This window comes from Hirundo rustica, chromosome 2 (assembly GCF_015227805.2).
Source record: "Hirundo rustica isolate bHirRus1 chromosome 2, bHirRus1.pri.v3, whole genome shotgun sequence".
Taxonomy (NCBI): domain Eukaryota; kingdom Metazoa; phylum Chordata; class Aves; order Passeriformes; family Hirundinidae; genus Hirundo; species Hirundo rustica.
The window spans coordinates 65,444,419-65,466,856 of NC_053451.1; the positions used below are offsets into that span (position 1 = coordinate 65,444,419).

The 22,438-nt window shown below is 32.6% G+C and overlaps 1 protein-coding gene across 1 annotated transcript in view; it reads right to left on the bottom strand.

Moving 5' to 3' along the window:
* Positions 1-16,893: 16,893 nt before the first annotated feature.
* Positions 16,894-22,438, bottom strand: part of KLHL1 (kelch like family member 1) — a 201,556-nt gene continuing 196,011 nt past the window's right edge. The window contains exons 10-11 of the mRNA XM_040056778.2: positions 19,576-19,747; positions 16,894-18,598 (exon numbers count right to left, since the gene is read on the bottom strand). Coding sequence (XP_039912712.1) covers positions 18,524-18,598; positions 19,576-19,747 — 247 coding nt within the window. The 3' untranslated portion in view covers positions 16,894-18,523. The remainder of the gene's footprint in view (positions 18,599-19,575; positions 19,748-22,438) is intronic.

Sequence of the window (22,438 nt, forward strand, 5' to 3'; positions counted from 1 at the left end):
TTAAATTAAATTATTTTTCCAGAAAAGCAAGACTTGGTGCTTATGGATGGTCATAGAATGTCTTCCAGCAAATTATGTTAATTTTTTTCTGAGATTGAAGACAACAAAACTGAATATTTTCCTTTAAAAATCCTTAGGACACAAACATTGACTGTAACTTGATGACATTTCTGTAAGAAATTATTGTAAGAAATGGACACAGTCCATCCTTTTAAAAATACTTACGATGTTCTGCTGCTAGTTCTTGTAAGGTTGTCTATTAGGTTTCATGGCAAATTAATCAAGGCAGTTTTATTTTCAGACTTATTACATGGTGTATGTTAGTGCATGGTCTCCCTCAAAAGTGAGGTCATGTGAGACTACCCCAGAAATACAGATACATCTGTTCAAATTTCAGCTGACTGCTTGAAAAGAGTATCATCCGTATTTGTATTTATATACGTGTTTAAAGAGTAGTTCCATACAAAACAAACAAACAAACATCTATAAAAATTGCATTTAAATATTTTCTAACTTTGTAAAATAAAAGTGAGTCTCTTCTCACCAATATTTAGTTATGGAAAAACATTTATGAAATCTGAAATACTTGGTATTGATTGAAAGTATATTTATTTTCCTTGCCAACCCCTACACTCCTCTTAGAAAACTATTTCTACGATCTGTGTTTGAATTCTGCAAACAAATTACTTCTTTACTTACTTTATTTTAACATTTTGCTCTTAGAGGTGGTTTCAGAAATTTTAGCAAACCAAGAATAATCCCAAATAATATTTGCTCATGTTTGTTCTTTCAGGCTTTTTAAAGGGTTGTCATCTGACCAATATTTCAAGCTCCTACGGAAGAAATATCTGAGAGGCTCCTGTATTATGTTGCACAAAATTTTCAGGCTTCTAGTCTTATGTGCCTTCATGATATTACAGCAATGGGGAGAATTCTTGAGACTATTACAGTAGCATTATAGAAGTTTTGTCTCTGCTTTTCAGACGGCTTCACATAAAAATATTCTCATCTCACTATTAAGGATGAGTACCCATGCTTTAAATTCTTGTCTGCTGGTTGTCATCTTAATTTTCCAAGTGAAAACTGTAACTGTGGTAACCATAGTCTAAACTAAAATTTCAAAGAGGGCCAAAGCTATCAAACTGAAAACTTTCATTGTCCAATTAGAGTCTCCACCCTTGAGTAAAACAGAGTATCATTATTCTTCAGAACCTATGTGGATCTCATGAATCTGCATCTTTTAGGTTTACACTTGAAAATTGTAAACATAATAATTTCCTTCCTCTTTCTTTCCAATGGGATTCAGTTTTGCTCCTTACACGACTGTTTCTATGAATTTAGATTATCCCTATAATGGAGTCTGACTTTTTATGTCTCTCTCGCAATAAGAAAAAGGAACTTTTTCCTCCCTTCTGCAACAAAGAGATACAAAACAATGTTCCTGATTTGGAAATGTAATAAAATGATACTCTAGTTTTGGGGGTTTTTTTAAAGGTATATGTCTACTATTTTAAATACTCCATTCTCATATAATACACTTTGTTGCTATGGAATTTTTTTTATCAGGAACATTTGTTGTCCAAGTGGAATAGATGAGCAATTCATTACTTGGAAGAGGAAGTAATAACAAGGAATACTGGGTACAAATCATGGATGAATGAGTTTACAAATCATTGTATGGAAATTTCCAGTTGTCGTTATCTTACCATATGAGTACTTCTAGAGACTAATTTTATGACTGTCAGTTTTCATTACTGTAAATGACTGAAATCAGAAGCCGCTCTGAGTCAAGAGATCTGCTGTCAAATTTAACAAATTTAATTATTAAAATTGCCTATATAAAATTCTATTGTTTTTGAATCTGAACCTTAGGATAAAAGTTGACGTTTATGCAGTATCCCTCTCACTAAAGTTTAGCTGTATGCATCACACCAGTGTTTCTGAGCTATTTAATTAGACTCCGCTTATGAAGAGTAAAGAGAAAATTCTAGTATTATTCCTCTTTCCCTAATTATCTAAATTAGTTCACCTTATGCAAAAAATCAGACAGCCTTGAGACACGGCTAGATCCTATGAAATATTCTTACTACTTCTTCCTTTTCAGCCTAAGAAAGTAATTTGCTTTGAAGAATAGTTTCCCTCCATGCCTTAACATTAATGAACTAAATTATGGCTGAAGAGAGCTGAAGTGAAACATTGCAGAAAGGTACAGGGAGAGAAGGGAGAGTTATTTTGGAACATGGAGTGTCACCGTGAAACACAAAGAAATCACACGAAGACCAGAGATTTCTGCAGAGGTTCTTCTGATCTAGCTTCCAGCTGAAAGGGTGGAGAGAAGACACCCCTTTGTTTATTCTTTTACTTTTATACATTTGTGGGTCTAGCAGAAGATTGGCTTTTTGGGGTTTCTACCCCTCAGCCTCAGTGGCCAGACGAATTGTCAGTTACAATTGTTTTCAGGTTAGAAATATGCAAACAAAGGACAAAGAATGAAAAACAAAGGATTTGTTTATATTACTTCTGTGGGAAAGGTAGAAGAACTGCTCTAATATTCTACAGTAACTAAAAGATCTGACTCCATTTATGAAAATCAAAAGGCTAATAAAAAACTCAGAAAAACCAGGGTAACACATGGAGTTTCAGAAGAGAATAGATGTACAAGGAATTTTAACACAGTAACTTTTCCTTCAGCGGTAAAGAAGGACTGAAGAAATGGAAGACTGAAGAATTAGGAGAGGAAAAGAGAAATTATGAAGACAGAACTGAGAAGGACCATGAAAAGGATGATGTGCTGAGGGATGTTTGAGTGGAGACAAAAACACTCAGTGAATAATTTTTTAGTAAACTCATTTTTCTTTTTCAATAATACTCTCACCATAGAATTTTATAAATGGCAAGCACACATATTAATGCAAATTTAGCTTACATTTAAAGTACTTATTATATTTATTACTTAAACCTTCTTTCTTTGGTCTATAATAAAACAGTGCCCCATGGGTGGCAGGTCTAAAAGGTCTTTAAAAAAAGGAGTTTATTATACATTTTAAATAACGAGATTTCCTGATAGCTCACTGTCACTTCTATGCTTCTGTAATGATTTCTCTACTCTCTGTATTTTGGTACTCTTTGTACACCTTGCAGAAAGAATTTTGGTTTTCACAGATCTACTATGGTTTCCACAAGACTATGTAGTAACTGTTCTAATGCTAAGACTTCTCTTTTATCCACCAGACCCACTCTTTGACCAAAAATGTGTGATATTTCACATTTTCTCTGTTGTAGTAGCACCAGATATATCCCTGTCTGATGTCTTATTATTCATTTTAAGAAACCGGTCTTGAAGTTTTAAAAATACAAGCTCAACTTTATGGCCTTATGGGGTTTTATGTGAGCATACTTATTGAAAAGATTATAATCAAACTTACCATATCCAGCTCATTTTCATGCACAGAATAAGTAGTGAGCTTGTCTTACTCAATTTACATTTTTCTTTTCTTTGTTCAAGGCAACTGACTGAAATGAGACAAAAATTCCGTATATTGTGTATTTCATGCATCAGAAACCTGTTCAATATTCATTATTAACTTTGATAGCAAAGGTTTTCATACCACAATATTTGTCTTGTGTTAGGGTTTAAAAGCCTTCAGCCATTTATCTTACATTGTTGGCATATTTTTAATAATTTCTGCTTAAATGAAACAAAATTCTTTCTGCTTTTTGATAAAATAGTTTATGAAACTATTGTGACCACTACAGTGTTCTGTCATTTGAAATCAACATGCCTGCTAATGAAAATTTACTTTTCCTATGAAATAGTAATTATTATTAATGGATTAATGTCATTAAATTGATTCGTAAGTTTTACCACATTTCTGAAAGTAAAGCTTAACTGTGAAAGATGACACACTTGAAGCTATACATTATTTCCAAACGTTAATCATACCAACTTGAAGCAAGTAGTGTCTTCCTAGAGCTACTGGAGAATTTCACACAAAAGAAAAGGAAAAAGAGTAATATGGACCTAAAAACTCTATTATATGACTTCACAATTTACATCCCACTGAGTAAATATCAGGAAATGAATACACAAATCACCTTTTCCTCCAACCTTTGTTGACATTTCTTAGATATCTCATAGGTCATATGAAGGACCATCCATTAGTATTGGCATTTGTCAGCCCTTTGTGTCAGGAGAAAATATTATTTTCATAAAAAACTTTGCAATGATCTAGTAATGAATCAGTGAGAAGCAGTTATGTAATATGACAATTTTTAATCAAAGTGAAGTGAAACATATTATTAAAGAAATTGCATTGGCACCTCAGTGGAAATATTTGCCACCCATCAAAACCAACTCAAAAAATTTAAACTGTTGGGAAAAAAAAGGAGATATGTATGTAAAATAAAAGAAATCTCTACTTGGTAAAAGATATGATGAAACAAAGAAAACAGAAGAGACAAATACGAATCCTTAAATAAAATGGCCAGAAGAAAATTTGAGAAAATACTTCCTCAAACTTATTAAGAGAAACAAATTTAAACTTCTCAGATTCAGAAGAATGACAAAAGAATTTACGATGTGCACAGATGATCATGATATAAAAGGTCTTGCAGAAAGCGTGAAAAAACTCCACATTTGTAGAAAATGAAAGTATTTCAGTAGTTTTCATTTCTTATGGAGGAGTTCTGGAAAATTTGCCACTTTGAATTTTTCCTTTACTGAGGCAGAACTTTCATTAGACAGGTGTCATCAGAATAGACCAAGTGCTAATAAATAAAATAAAATAAAATAAAATAAAATAAAATAAAATAAAATAAAATAAAATAAAATATTCAGACTTCCAGAAGCAAATGGTATTCACCCCAAAGTGTTAAAGGAAGCAAGATACAAAATTGTTAAATAATAAGACTGGCATTAATTTACCCTTGGGAATGACATGTGAAAAGTAATACATTAGTTAATAAGATTTGGTGGCATATGAGTATCTGCTTGCAATTAGGTCTGAATTTTACATAACTGTGACTGTTAGAAATTGTGGAAAAGAATAAAATTATTAGCTTAAAAATATCAGGAAATGAAAGATCTTTTATTTTAAAGGAACTCACACTTGAAAAATAAATTAGAAATCTTCAAAAGACTTTTTTTAATAAAGTGCACCTCAATTTCCCACGTTTTTAAAGATGGTATTGTAAAACTTATTAAAACTAAACTATCATGGGATGAAGCCAAGATCACAACAGGGATTAAAAAAAAAAAAAAAAAGGGTGAAAGATTATTACATTTTCATTAATAAAAAATTATGCTTGACTGTAAAACCAGATCCTGAACCGAGTGTTCTATTACATTGGTAAAAAACTAGATAAAATTAAAGGCCAATACATATAATCCTGTGTGGAAAATGTTCTTAATTACAGCAAATGAAAATAATTTATGAATTATTTATCCTTAGGGAAGAGATCTTACAAATAAATCTAATGATCTTTAAAGATTATATAATCATTATAAACAAATCTACAATACCACCATCATAATGTGCGGCCACATGAGAGAGAAATATCTCACAACTTTCTACTGAAGTAAAGGGAAAAATAAACATCCTGATGCTACTGAACCTCCAGGACATACTTAAATTTTAAATACAGGATCCAGTTCAAGAACCATGACATCTAACATGATATAGTAAAATATCCTTTTAAAAAGTAGGAACAGGCTGACAAAGATAACTGAAGCTACAAAGTAAATTTTGCAAAATGAAAAGAATGTAAGTTTCTTTAGGTAGAAAAGAGATGCCATGGATGAAAGATAGTGAATTATGTAAAATAATAAGTAAAATGAAAAGTGATTTAGAGGACAAGGAAAGAGCAGTCATTCTTTCTTTGTTACAACACTGAAATTCTTTACATTCTTTCTTTCTTTTGACAACACAAAAATTTGTGTCCCTACCCAAGTTTTCATACAGGGACAGAAGTTAGGCAGGAGTAGGTGACAATATAACCCCATAAACTTTGTCTTCTGAAGCTCCCAGTGGTGGTCACTACTCAAAGATTACTAGAGAGTCATTAGATCTTTCACCAGAAATAGTGCAACCATTTCTGTGTTCTTACAGGCAGGTTTTCTTGCTCTTTTTGGAACATTCAAAATAATGTTCATCTGTGATGATGTGTTTCCAACTAATTTCCATCAGGCAATCTATGTTTTTCTTTCTGATACATCAGAAAGCCCTTCATTTTATTCTTCCTTATACACTGGAGAAAGCATAAAGAAATTTTTGTTGTTACTTTATTTTACCAATAATAGCAGCTGCAGAAGCCCTTTGATGTTTAGCCTAAACTGTTTGCTCAACACAGTCCTGAGTTACTTAATGAAGTTCTAGACATCTTTCTACTGTCATACTAGGGCAATCCTGATGTATTTTAGTGATCACTTTTGTGTTTATGTTATACAACCATGGGATTCATTAAACTCTTCAAAGGCAGTTTCATGCAGGCTGAAATTTTTATTTGTATTTGTAATTTATCCCCCAAATGTATCTTGGTGTAATGGTACCGGGCATCAGATGAAGGCATCTGTCAGATTCTGAAGAGCACTGCCGGTGGTCAGACAGCCTCTCTTTCATGTGTGTCTGTTTGATGAAGATCCTTGACTTGCAATATAATACCATCAAAAAGAAAATAAAGAGAGAGAAGAAAAAAACCCACAAATTTTCTGTTATTTATTGTTCTGAATTAAACTAATTGGCTATATTTTAAAACCAACACCAATAAAACCTGTATGAGTGAGGTGGGTAGTTATAGGTAGGTAACATAGGTAGTTAGGCTATATAAAACACAACAACAAAAAAATAACCCCTAGAGCTGCTTAATTCTTTGACTCACCATGGGCCACAGGCTGCCATTATGGACAGGTGTCATCATAGATTTCGATATAAAGTAATTAATAATTTCTACTTTGATTTTTTCTTTAACCTGCTAGCCAGGTTTTATAGTTCAAACAATCTTTCTTTGCTTTATAGATTTACCAGTTTCCTGATCCTAGTAATGTAGGTTAGAAAATGCAAGAAAATGTGCTCAGTACAATACATTCTTATCTTCTAGTTTGGATAACGTCAAGAAAATTTATTTCCATTGCTTCAAAGAACCTTTGTTTTCAGAAATTTATCCACAGTTTTATTTCTTTGGACTTTTAAAATTCTGGAAATTCCTTTAGATTCATAGTAGGACTTCTTGTTGTTAAGCTGCCATGTTTTTTGCTGTGCTTCTCCGCTTAAGAAATTGTCAAGCTACCAAATACCAAGTGAATTTTAAACTTCACATCTACATGAAAATGTGTGTGTGCGTGTGTGGGGGGTACATAATTTTTTAAGAATAGGTTTATAAAATATGTGTTGGTTATATGTGAACTTCCTCTGATGAAGTGCAGGTCTGTGGGACTGTGTTAAAATAACTTAGGACTTCTATTAATAAAACTCCTGGAAGTTAAATATCTGGGTTTATGTTGATCAGTTTGCACTCAGTAATTCAAAGTGCTAAAGCAAGAATATAACTGTACAGACAGCGTAAATATAAGCTCATGTACCTACAACTGCCCAGGATTAGGAATCTTAGCCTACAATGCAGGGTACATAGCCAATCAGCATATAAGTGATTAGAAGTACCTAAGTTAGATGAGAGGAAATTCTGAAAATGGGAAGATCCAGGTCTACATTTCTTGATGATTTGCCTAATATCGTTTTAATGTTAAAGGATCATAAACTACAAAATGTAATATATGAAACATTTTATGCAGAGCTAAACCTCAGAAATTTTGCATGATGAATGCCCAGATTAATAGGTTAGAAAGTCGTATTCCTTCTCACACTTGTGCTCAGGCTCTCTGGCTCAATGAACCTTTCATTCTTTGCTGCCCAATGACACATTTGCAGCAATGTGAAGATTGTGTTCTGTGAAATCCCCTCATCATAGTTTGGGCACCAGCTGCAAGGTTGATGAGTATAGCAAATGAAAAAGTTAAACATGAGGATACAGAGAGAGTCTAGCACCATGAATTCACAAAGTAACACTTTTTCAGTCCTTGGGCCAAAAGAAATTGTGGATTAAGATACTAACATGATTTCTTTCTGCACTTTTTTCCCAGCAGAAATAATATTGTTGTAAAAAGAGGACACGAGAACTTTCTGGATGTTACTAGAAAAGCTGCTATAATATTGAGAATCTTCATTTACCTTTACAGTTAGCAACAAATGGCATCAGCTTTAGGTACCTTCTATTGCCAAACTTCCAAAACTTACTTTTTGAAGTTGCAGAGTCCTCTCAGGACAATTGGGGACCTGGCCAAAATATGATAAAATGATCTGATATAGGAATAATCTAAAATTTATGTCCTTTGGAGTTTATTAATCAATTTTCCTGTTAACTTCTTAACACATTTGTTAAAAAGTAGTTCCATAAACCTAGTCTCCTCCTACTTAAACCTCTTATTTATTTTCTGTATACATTTTTTTTTCTTAATTCTTCTAAATATATATTTTTCCTGCCCAGTCTGACCCTGTAAATTATTATTTTCTCTTTGTTGTCTACCAATTTTTCCTGACTTCTCTTTGCAGGTAGTGGTTGTAGTTCTTCACTGTGCTTAACAAGAATCCCTTGTAGAGTCTGATTCCCGCTGTCCAACCCCTCACAGTTTTATTGAACACAATTATCAGAGGAAAATGAAGAGTAATAACTGGTTTTTACATATAGGAAATCTTCCTGACAGAGAAATTATGCAATGTGCGTGCAGCATGATTATTTTGCCTCTGGATAGTATGAAGAAAACCAAAGCTTTTATGACTGTATAATTAGTAACTATCTTCTTTTTTGAATGTCAGTATCACTAATAATTCATCCACATAAAAACAAACATAATTTCCCAATGCTTATAATAGGACAAAAGAAAATAATTTTAAAGGATGGATGGCTTTAACATAGCAATTATCAATTCAATGCAAGCAGGACTTCTTGATGATATATATGTACGCACACAAAAAAAGAGGAATTTGAAGGAAAAGTACTGAGAGGGAAAACAAATCTATGAGCTCCACCTAAAAGTGACATGAAGGAGATATTGCAGCCTATGATAATAAAAATCAGTAAGAAAAATTAAGTTCCCACAAATTAGGTAGAATGCTACAATAAGAAGAAATTTGGGAAAAGAAGGGAAACACAAAACAGTAACACATATTAAAAGGAAGGAAATTATATGAATGGGACAGAAAGCTGGAATTGAGAGTAATATGAAATGTGGGAGAAAAAATGAGGAAAGTAGGCATAAAAGAGTAAAGTAGCACAGATGTAATTTCTTCACAGGTCTTACATCTTCATTTGAGGATTCAAAACTGAATCTGGCACCATAAAGTATTAAATAATTCAACATCTCTGTTTAATAAATAAAATCTCTCCTCCTATTAGAGAATGTTTTTTGATTCTAAGACTCTCATTATATTATCTTGTTTAGGATCTGAAATATAGTGTTCAGGGCTCAAGCTCCACTGTATTTCTTTTGGAAAATTATGTTAACAGGTCAGACAGGTTTGGCCATGTACTGTATTGGCAGGTAAAAAGTTCCATGACTTAATAGGATGTAGAATGTATGGCTGCTTTCGATAACCTCCTTTTCACTAATTTGAATCATAAATAGTAACCCGTAATTTGACTGTATATTACTCAAGACAAATGTTGAGATGACGAGAAAAGTAAATTATGTGTCAAAGGTTCATTGTATCCAAAGTTTAACTCAGATGAACAACAACAACAAAAAGTCTTGCTTAAATATTTTCTAGGGTCTTATAAAAAAGTATTTTGACCCTTCAGCCCTCATCCAAAATAGGTTAAGATAAATGTTAAAGAGAAGTACATTCTCAGCAAAGTTTATGCATTAAAACTGTCCACCATAGAAAGCCTGATATCACTTATTCAAAATTCATGCTTATTGATGCACTCATGTCTGAAGTATTTGTCTCTCCAAGGAGTTTGAAATTGCTTAATGAAAATTCTAGTACATGCATTCCTTATGCTTCAGGAGTCTCTATTCAAATTTGACTTTGGCAGAATTTTCAACCTATCTGTCATGCATCCCTCTCATAACTTCCTCAATATATTTTAGTGTATCTTCTCATAAATCCTGTGTATTTTAAGTATATAAGTTTCACAGAGTGAGGGAATGGATTTTAAAAAATAGAGAATACACGATTCTCGCAAATTACACATGAAAACTGGGAAAACAAATTGACTGAATATCAGTCAATCTGAAATGTTTACCCAGACAGTAGAGTGCAGCTGGATATCACTCTAAGATAAATTCAGAACAATTCTGGAATCTGGAGGTAGACACAAGAAGTATTAATTAATCCAAGGTGCTATAATAGAGATTTATTTTATACCCCAGGTTAACATTTTGGACACTAAACCATTCCAAATATGTGTGATTCAAGAAAACTCTTCAAACACATGTGACTCAAGACAGACAGCTGTTTTGTCTGAACAAGTATATTTCTTTCCACTGAAAATTTATTTTCTTATTGGTCATATTAAACATCATATAAGAATCACTTGCACATCCTGATATTATTCTACTTCGATCACATAGCTCTGCATGTAGATTTCTTTTTCTTTTTGAGGTAAAAAAATTCATTCATTATGTTTCCAATAAAAGATGATCAAAAAAATTGGAAGTCTGAATCTTAATGATGTTTTTTGTCATCCCATTATATTCTTGGTAGTCTGACTTAAGGCTAAACAACAAATAATAATGCTTATCAGAGTCTTAAGGTTCTTGCCTTTTGGTTCTACACAAGTGAAACTGTATATGGACAAGTTTAAAATGCAAGCTAAACCTCTAATGGTGTTATCATATTCACTTAAAAGAATCACCTCTGCAACACATAAAAACAGGCATGTTTATTTTTGCACAGTGACATTTTCAAGATTCAAATTTCTTAGAAACAATTTGTGTCAAAGAAAGTCAGGCTGAGTTTAACATTGTGCTCTATTGTCTTCACTTGCATTCTATACATACATGTCCAAGATATAACACAACCATAGTAAAAGCATAACATTCAGTAAACTGCTCTGCAAATATTGCAAAACGTAGGACAGCTTAATTGAATGTATTTACAACCATATTTATACATTTTCTTAATGTATTTATAGTCTTATATTCCAAAACATTGTACACTTATTTTGCTCTGTAGTCCCCTTTCCATACTAAGTAAACTCACATGTCAACATCCCAAGATATTTCTTCAATATTAATTTTGTTTTCGACTAAACTTTCAAAATTTCTGACTGGATCCATCTGATGCAAAAATCCTATAATACATCTGCAAACAGTTGCATGATCATATTACAGCACTGGAAATTTTGTATTTGTGACATGCTGTTAACCACATCATTCCTGCTTTAACAATGTCCCCCTTGCATTAAAGACTCAGACCTCATTTTCCAGTCTCTTCCTCAAAGCAAGCAGCCATAATCTGATACAAGCTCTTTTAGTATGCAAGGTGAAGGCAGAAGCATTTTAGTTAAAGAATGAGTCATTCATTAGCATAAGTCGGCTGACACACTAGACCTTTCTAGAAAAACAAGTTTTCATTTCCCCAATTAAGGAAGACCTTCAATCTGTGCGTAACAGTTACTTCTGTATCAATTTTGTGGCAGCTCTTCCTCTGTCTAATTCTACTTTTACAATTAATCATAATTTATAACAATATATATTATTAAATGTACTGAAATTTAAAAATACATAAAACTTATCGGGGATTTTTTTGGTTGCTTTTTTGTTGTTGCTTTTTGGAAAGAAGAGGGGAAAGATAGCAGTAAAGCAAATAAAGTTTATTCTTTAAATTCTCTAAACCAAAATCTTAATTTCATTTTCTTTATTTATATTTTTAAGAACTCTGAGTCAGTTTCCTAAAGTCAACTAAACATAACCAAAGATATGTGTAGTGGTTTCACATGCTAAACCAGCACAATATGCTAAGTACCTGACATAGAAAATACATTTATAAAAGCTTGTGTGTTTTGTAATCTCATTTCAGCAGAATCCTGACATGTATTTTTCTGCAAGGTTCCAGACATATAAACATGTGTTGCGTAAAAACGTTTTATGTAAAATATAGCCACAATTTTGAAAAATTGAATAAAAAAATAAGCATCTGATTTTAAAGAGTAAAGAATATGATCTGTGATTTTAGAAGGTGATAAATATTCCCAGTTTATAATGAAATGAACAATTAATGCAGTGCTTTTTTACATCAATCAGAACTGCACACAACTGTGAACTTTCATCAGAACAAGAAATTCACCTACAATAGCTGTACAATGGATGTTATTCCAAAAGTAACAAGTAAAGTATATATCTTTAATTGCCTATAGAGACAGAGCTGTCAAAGAATATGTAGTATGGTGTAAACTACTTGGAAGATAAATGATAACGTGGATAAATCTATAAGCAAGTCAAGAAGATTTGCAATTTCAGACATTTGCATTTTTCTACACTTCATTGTTGGTATTTCTACTAATTTAGATTTCTACTAATTTAGGTGCCTAAATCTGGTTATTCTCATTGGCACCTTTATAAATCAAAGAGGAAAACAATGCATTTGATGCAGGTAATTTTTCTGTATGCCTACATTTGGATGAGACGACCCTTCTGGTGGGAGGTGTTTGCTATTCTCCAGTTTTTCTCTTCCCACATAAAGGCCTGGAATAATGATGCTCATTGATTACAGCAACCCATAGCTTTTAAATAATCCTGTTTCATGTTCTGAAAGTTTCTAAAGTTTAATTATGTAGGTATGTTTTGCAGGTTACTGCATTAAATTGCTTCCTTATCCCTGAAATCTTGGATATCTAAAATTTAGGTAACCAGGAGCTGCAGCTGCAATTTTTGAATACTTTCTTCCCTCTAGGCTAACAATGAGACATATTTTGCTTCTTTTGCATGTCATTTGAAAGCTCCAAATTATCCATTCTCTGAATATCATAAGAGTGTTTGATTTCAGAACAGGGAAACTGGATTTTGTTCAATGCATACTTGAGTCTCACAGTTATATTCTAAATTAAATTCTTGCCATATTTATTGGAAATAAATGTTTGTGGGCCCAGTTCCTTGTAGGCATTTATCAAAGGGTCGAGACGCATCTTATCCAACTTAAGTAGTTCTGTCTGAACTAGTCATTTTAGGCACTTTTGCAGGGAAACACATTTTTAAAGTGTGGTTTATTTCACCTTATTAATGAGATGAATCATGTCCTGGAAATAGTGATTTTTCTACTCTGGCTATAAGAAATCCTTTGGATGTGTAATTCTGATGTGGACATGTACACTGTTGAACCCTCTTTATTTCAAAATGGATATTTATTCATTCAGCCTGCTATGGCAAGTCTTCGTCTTTTACGTTTCAAGTGGAACAAATGGCCATTGAAAATTAATTTATATCCTGGAAAATATATATCTACACAAACAAGAAAAAAGAAACCACCCCAAAACTGAAGCCATAGTCTTTTTTCACACTATGCCTATATGTGAGATTGTCCTATGACTGAAGTGTGCCACCCAAACCTTTACAGAATTGCACTCAAAAACATTTTGCTATTAAATAGAAACAAAACTAAACAAAACAAAAAGTCTACATTCAATAATAGCAACTAATGTAGGTGTTTGATTTTTTTTTTTTTAGTAACTGCTGAATGAGGGTGATTTACTCCTGATTTGCTTAGAGAACAAATTTTTTGACTGAAGTGATGAAAATAATTTTCCCTATAAAGAGGATGTATACCAGTTATCATTTCCCATACTTGGCAGCATTAATGAGTACTAATGGATATCACACCTATGTTCACTATTTTTATCATTCATTGGACAATCAAGGTTAGTATTTTTAAGCTTAAGCTACCTGAAGTAAAATACTTTTAAATCCAGCCTGTCCCATCACACAAGTGAGTTGTAAGATAATAACTTCAAATAATTAGTGGTACTGGGTCCATATGCATACATAAACATAAGTATCTATCTGTATATATAAGAGGGATCATGGATTCCATTTGCCTACAAAAAGGTATCTAACATCATCTGGGATACTTTACTGCCCATTCAAATTTCTGCTACCATTCCATAGCTTCATCTGTGTCACATGTGCCAGCCCAGTGTGGATGACTTCGATAGTTTTGGGCATCTTACATGGCAACAGACACTTATATGGTGGTGACTAAATTGAATGCTCATCTATTTAGTGGAAACATCTCACCTTTGGAACATCATTTCTTCCTGGAGGCCATCAAAGGCAGCCTTCTTCCAATATTTTTGTTGGAGACATTAGAAAGAGTTCACTAAAGATGTCACCAGATTTAACACACAACCTAAGCCACCTAAGTGAAGACAACTGAACATGAACCTAGTTCACAGACCTAATTTTGAGGAGTACCAGACTTCTGCAAGAGAGGATTTATTATCATCGTTATTTTAATTTTTTGTGTATTTTAAAGCATCACGTTATCACAGGAAATCTCGGAAAATTTGGGGTGATGGAAGTGTAAGTTGCTTATACCTCAGCTTTGACTACTTTTGCAATCCTGAGCTGATGAATTTGGCAGCTGCATAGATTCCCCAAGGTAAAGTTGTGAATAGCCAGTGATTTGAAGCTGTATTGTTCCCTGTCTCTACAATTCCTACCTGTGCTAGTAATTTTCTTCATGATTTAATGTCTGACAGCTGTAGTCCTACATGTGGAAATCAAACTTTTGCTGATTTAATGATTTTCAGTGGTTTCTCTGTCCCGCACTGTACCCAGTGCCCATGAACTATGAAGGAGAACTATAGTGAAGGAATTTGCAATGAATTGTAAGGTTATGCCAATTTGCGCAGCTTTACACTGGATTTAGAACAATGCTGAAGAATAATTATTCTGCTGGACATTTTACACATTCTCATTTAAATTATAACAGATATACTGCACGGATAATCTGTTTTTAAAGAAAAAAATCTGGAGTTACTTTAATATATTGAGATTCTGAGCTGGCAGTGAGCCTGCATTACCTAGCATATGCACATTTTCTTGGTATAGTAAATGCAAAGAATCCAAGAATTTGATTTCCAAGAATTTAAATGATGCAATCTTTTACTGCTGTTCGATAACAGTACAAGAGCTTTTATGAAGCCTTTGTGGAAATGACTTCTCAATTTATTCCTAATGAAATAACAAATGCAAATTCATAGATAACATAGATCATAGGTCACATTTCATTTTCCCCAGCTCATTGTGGGCAAAATAATAAGGAAAGTCTTCCAGAATGTAAATTCTCTTGTGGAAAAACTGTATTTCATTCATAATCACAATGCAAAATTTCTGGTGTTCGCTCATGGACATCAAGGTCCAAGCCATTAAAACTTGCATAACCTCAAATTTATTTTGTGATTTACTTTTATTGAAGTAATAGAAAATATCTAAGACAAACATATTTAAGGGAATTTATGTGGGCCTTCTAAACATATTGAAACTATCTGAATAATATATAGAGCTGTCTAGATATATATAACTTAAGTACTTTTAAAATAATGGTCAATTGACTGCAGGTTTCTGTAGAAGAGAACGGTACGAAGGAAGTGATCCTTTGTCTTTGCCAAAATTGTTCCCTTACATCAACTAATGTTAGCTTAACAGAGTAAAATTATGAGGCAGTTAACTCCCTGAAAGCAAACTAAAATTGTATTAATAACTGGACAAGTATCATATGAATAAAAAGTCTGTTCTAATTGTAAAAGGATTTTTTTTTTAATTTACTTCTGATTTGTAAGCAATATCAGTATTTTGATTGCAAGAAAATATATTAAAATAATTATTGAACAACTGCAATTAAAGCCAATGCAACAATATTCTTACCTTATTTGTGACTTTGACAACAATGCAAAACTTTTCTATAAAATTGGATCACATAATGTCAATACTAAAGAGCTCAACTAAAAAAAAGCTATTAATTGACATTTTTATATGCAGATATTTCCTAATATGGATTACATTTCTAGCATCTATCTTTGTCAATAATAAAAAACTGTAAACATAAAATATACCTTAGTGAACCACAGAAATCAAGGCAACAATTATATAGTACTTGGATTTAAATATATTCCCATTGAAAACAAAGATAAAAATATTATTACTTTTAGTAAAAGTAAACATAATGGTAAGAAAAAGAAATTAAAATTCTTCATAAATTCTCTTTAGAAGAAACTTGTAGCAGTTGCATAAAAAGAATATGAAAGCCAATTTTTATTCTTGTTGTGGCTAGATCTTACATAATCAAAATAATACAAATACTAATTTTATTCTTTCAGAATAAGAGAAGTGGAATAGGCTGAAAAATTTAATGTGAGAGTCATTTTGGTAAAATAAAAGCAACTTGCAAAAGTGGAAAAGGAAATTGAGACTCAAAAATGAAATTGAGGATAAATGGAGGAAAATAATGATCAAGGAACTTAAATTTGCCACAGAATGGAATTAATAGGAATAATCCAATTTTGAAGATCGGTGTATAAGTAGAGGAATAATTCTTCTATTATGTATGAATATATATGAAATCAAAAGATAGTTCTAGGAATAGAATTAAAATTCAGTTTCTAAGTTCTTTAGCTATCTCTGTTGGAGAACTGAATGCCAATGTCTATATTTAATTACAGTTATAATTTTGGAATCTTTATTTGGTCTCCAAAACTCGTGTTTATGTGAAGCAAAATCTTTAGAGAGGTGACATTTTTTATTCAACAACTTGTAGTTGGAGAAAAATTCACATGTGAAAGACTAATTGCAATTCAAAAGGCAACTGGCTGTGGAAAACTAATATTGAAGTGTTTTCAGCTGATTTCAAATTAGGACAGAGAAATATTTAAAATATTTAAATCCATATACTTAGGCTTCAGAATTGCAATTCAGCTTACATCAGTAAACAAAGACCTCCATGCATACCGATGCTGTTAGAAGGAGAGATGGATCTTCAAATCAAATGTCCCAAGATGGAACCTCTATGTATTTTTTCATCTCAAATGATTGCAGAGGTTTCCACTAAGACAACTCATTTTAGTGCAACCAGAATTCCTTCTCAAAATTGCTAGCAACAGAGGATTGTGAGGTATCTGCTTTTGGGCCATGACGTATTTCCTATAGGATCAGCAAGGCTTTATAGAAGCAGGTTTGGTGCCCTGTTCCCAAAAGCTGTGCATCCCTGAAGAGCAGAATTTCATATTCCAGTAGTGGCTTTATGTTCCAACTGATTCAGCTGAGCAAAGAGAAAGCATCAGCATCAAAGCTACTGCCAAAGCAAAAGCTCAAACTATCATTACTGGCAGATATTATCAACCCTAAAAGGAATCACAGATGACACTAGTACATTTACCATATGAACTTTATTAGATCAAATGGTCTAATTTTCCTTATTCCACTTGCATTTATTTTGATTTCCTGACTAGAAGTTATTCTCAATCATAAGTGGAAAGTCATAAATTGGCAGCTCTATGTACGCAAAACTGTGTATGTACAAGCATCAGAGAGAAATAAAATGCAGGATTTTTCTTCCTCTTGAAATGTTAGAAGAGGCTCTATAGACTGTTCTTGTCATGGTTCATTCATTAACGTGATGCAGCGAAATAAGGGTATCAATCTTCCAGCTTGTCATGAGCTTCCAACATGCAGCAGATGCACCAAACAATAAGGTTAGAGCCCACATGCTCAAACTGAATATAAGATTAAGAAAGAATTAAGTAACTGCTTCTTTGACTCCCCTATTTGCAACAAAGCCCAGTGCAGCCACAGGACTGCTTTATATATTAGTTGATTAAACACACAGGCTTCCCCCTCAATGGACTCATTTATAAGATGCATTAACACTGGTGAGGAGGTACAATCTGAAGTTACCAAAGAAGTCTACTTTTAGTTTTGTGTTTCTTCCTACTCGAGAGTCACAGCTCAGTTGCTATGAGTATCCAGACCATTTGACCTCTTCCTTTCAATAAAGTCAAACTGCTCATTTAAATGAGAAGACCATGACCAATTTGAAGACAAGACCCAAACAGCAAAAAAATTATATTACTATCCACTATTCTCTTTTAAAAAACACAGTTTAAAATTGATTTAATCTACTTTCATGTTTCTGCCATTTTCTTGCAACCACAAAAACTGTTCTTTCATTCCTTTCCGCTCTTTGTGTAGATTTACCACGATTATCCAGTTCTTCAGGACACATTCATGAGAACCATACCTGAACTCACTACTCTACATTCACATATTTATGCCTACAATAGTCGCAGGGCTTTTTTCTTGTTCACTGACTATGAACAGTTTTATGATTACATAGGCCATAAATACTTAATCTTTGTCACTTCCAAACTTCTTCAAGTTTGTGATCAACTGTGTATTCACTGTGTAAATCCTTGTTCTTGTGAAGTTATCATTCTCTTTGTCTCATAGAAAAATAATCATTTCACAGTCAGTAAAATTCTAAGCAGTGCTGACAAAGTCATGTTTGATGACTACAACACAGGCACCAGCTCTTCCAATATTTAAGGAAGCCATCTGCCGAAAAAACAGACACAAATTAACTGAACAGGAAAAACCCATGCAAACACTGTTAAAATGCTGTGTCAACATTATTTTAAAATGGTCAAAACTAATGGGAGCATAAATTGCTAAAAATAAATAAAACCCACATTACGCTACTATTGTAATTTAAAATTGCTTACGAGACCTGACATCTTTCATTTGAAAGTGTGAGAACAGAAGGAAGGAAATAATTTTAGAGTTGTCCTCAATTTTGCGAACCACTGATATGCAATGGGTTTATATATTCTGCAGACTGTGGCTGATGCTTCCGCTTTAGTCCTTGAGGAAAGGTGAAAGCTTCCAATACAGAAACGTATGGTTCCAGTATTCCTAACAAGTTCAAGTATCCTTTAGAATATGTTTGGTAATTTTAAACAGTATTCAAGACAAGACAAGGGTTAAAACCTTTAGGGGACTGAATATTGCTGAAACTATCACAGTAGAGTCAGCTTATATGTATGTAACAACACACTGTAATTAGTAGAACTCTGTAAATCACAACTTTGTTTACATGTCTCCTAACTACCTGTCCAAGCATGCTTATTAATGGTTTTTAAGGTGAACTGGTAGTTTTGTGAAAAGAATCTTTTCAAGTTAATTTCTTATCTCCTACAGAACATCATAAAAATGTGCTTCTCAGTAATTCATAGTAGATCAAAAAAGATGGGCTTCTGCACTAACTCTAAAGCATCTGTGTCTACATTTAGGCTTGTCAAAAGAACTTTCTCCTAGCAATCATAAAAAAATAGGAATTCTTGAGTATAATGCATCTCACCTATTTTAAATGCTTATTTGAGGATAAAGTTCATAATTTCAAAGTATGCACCTTTCTGCTCTAAGTTTAAAGAAAGCTTAGAATGGTTAATTCATACGTATGTGTGCATATATGTACATATGTGTATATACATCTGTGCACACACATGTATATATAAAATAAACATTATAATTACCTGTGTCCATTCATTAGTTTGAGGGTCATATGCTTCCATAGTGTTCAGGTATGATTGACCATCATAGCCGCCTACTGCATATAATTTGTCACCAAGGAGACAAACACCAACAGCATCTCGAGGCATACTCAGTGGAGCCACCATTGTCCATGTATCAGTTTTTGGGTCATACCTGAGCAAAGAAAAATGAAACTGGGTATGTGGAGAGAAGACAAGCATCAATTTATGTTGATTTTCACTTGAATATAGTTCTTTTTCTTTCCTGGATTTTTTAAAAAAAAAAAAAAACCAAAACTTTTAGTATCCTATCCCAAAGAAATTCTTCTAACGGCAAAAGGAAAAGATACAGATTTATTGTGTTCCAAATTCAACCCTCTATTACTGATTATAAACTTTTGCTCAGATAACCTTCTAGAATAAACTAAGGTATTTGTAGGATAGTGTGTCATAAAGAGATCTGAGAAAGATGTATGAGTAATATTTGAATAGATGGGTGTGGAAATTTTATTTATGTTATGTATGCATTTAAAGTAGGGAATTTCCTTCAGCATATAAAATATTAGAAATATTATTGCTAAAATTGAATTTCACTATATTTTAACTTCTGAAATTATACTATGAAATAGTAAAAAACTCCCTACGTATTCTAACGCTTAACTGCATTAGAGTTAGTGTCTCCTTGTATTTGGTCAAGTAAAGAAAGTAATACTGCTTTTAAGACATAATCACCACTGAATTTTTAAAACTGAGGGGAAAAAATCCTTTTGCATAATGACTGTAATTTAAAAATTAAATATTTAACATAGGTTTTCATTTAGATGTCCCTTTACAAGGTAAAATTGTTTCTTTCAGAAGTAATTCCATTGTAACTCTTTTGGACATGCAAAAGAATTATCTTTTGATAGTTTATTACCCAGGATGTCTAGAATATTAGGTTACACTAGATACCTTATTTTTAGATGTAAAATATTATTAAAAGAGAATAGTGTATTACAGTATAATAAAATTAATTTCACCTGTCCTTAAGTCTACTATGTAATGGAATCATGTGAGAAAATAAGCAGTTTTAGTCTACAAATCCTTTGTCTGACTTTATTAATTTGCTTAAACATGTAAATATTTTAGTAAGTCATATTATCAATAAGCAACTTGTGGGGATACTGTTCAAAGTCATACATATTTGAACAATGAAATATTTTATATATGTGTGTGTATATATATATATATATATATGCAACAGCCTTTTGGTGCATAAATATAACTTTTAAATTGGACAATAAAAGAATTGTCTGTAACCTTTTTTATACTGTCCTTGAGAAGTAAACACATTTTAAGAAAAAAATTGACTAGTCTGCTAGCTGCTAATCGTGGCATTTGGGGGACTTCTCAGAAAATAAGATGTCAAATATCTAGATATATGATAAATATATTTCCTAACTTTAGAGGAAAATACTGCAAAATACTGCTTGAATAATGTGGAAGGGAAATGTACATGTAACAAGCTAAACCCCCCATATTTTTAATGGATTTTTTCAGGCTGTGTGGGTTTTTCAACAACAGCATTATATGCCTCTAGCTGAAACAGTTTCCCATCCAGTTAAATGCACCAGTGTGCACAGTATCTTTGCCTGCCTGAAGGTAATAAATGTTTAATACACTCCTTCATACACTGCTCTGAAATTGCAAGGGTCAAGGTGAGGAGGTACAAAAGTTAAAACTGGAAAACAATAAAATTGACATCATCATTGGGCCTTTTTCTTTTCTTCTTCCAATAAACAGGAATGCAGGGCTAAAATGAATCCTTATAACTCAATTCTGTCAACAAAATATAACTGCACAAGAACTTGTTCATTTTGTAATTGCCAGGAAAATACCTGAGATTTCTTACATCCTTTTTGCTACTAAAAGCAAGTGTATATGTCATCTTTACAATAACTAGGTATGCCCCAGGCTAAACAGGGTTATGATAAAAGCTCCTGAATGTGGAAAGAAATCAATTCTGAAATCAAGGTGAGATGAAGTAGAAAAAAGCATAGGTCAAATGACTGTTTTCTAGCATCTGTCAAGTTTTGAGTAACATTTGAAAAAGAAAGCTACTTTATGAAATCTGCCAAAATATCTTGAAAATTTTATAACTCTTCAGAAGAAAACAGTTGTTTTGCCTTTAAAAAGGAATAGAAGATTGCATTTTGCCAGCTTGTGAAGATGAGTGAAACATAACTATTATTTTATTTCAGAATGCATGAATCCAGATGAAATCCTTTAAAATTACATCAATTTTAGATGAGAGTAAACTGGAATACCTAATTCCTATCGAGCAGGATTTTAGCTAGCTTTAAAAAAAACATGTATCTGCTGCCACCAAATTTGCATAATCTCGAAAATAAATTTAAAAATATTATGTCTGGTTTGACAGTCTTCCAGGAGCATATTGGTACTGGAATAAAGCACATACTACCAGGCTGCATCAGAATGACAAAATGACTGAAGCAGACACATTCCTGAAGAAGAAAAGACAGGTAAAAAGCAGGTCTTCTATATTTACATATGGAAGAACCTTCGGGGAGATATAAAATAACTCAGGCTAATAGATTACCTCTTTACTTACTATACTTTTTTTTTTTTTTTTTTTTTTTAAGATATTGAAGGGTTTTATTTTTTGAAAATAATGCATTATTTTGGGGGGGAAAAAAAAAAAAAAAAAAAAAAAACCCAGACACACTAAATCACATTTCAGCCATCTTATTAATTAATTGATCACTGCGAGGGCCATGAGACATTTTTTCATATTTCAGGGGAGTCCACCAGTTAATTCACATCCAGTCAATGCAAATTAATAGTCTTCCAAGTTCTTGTTTGTTAG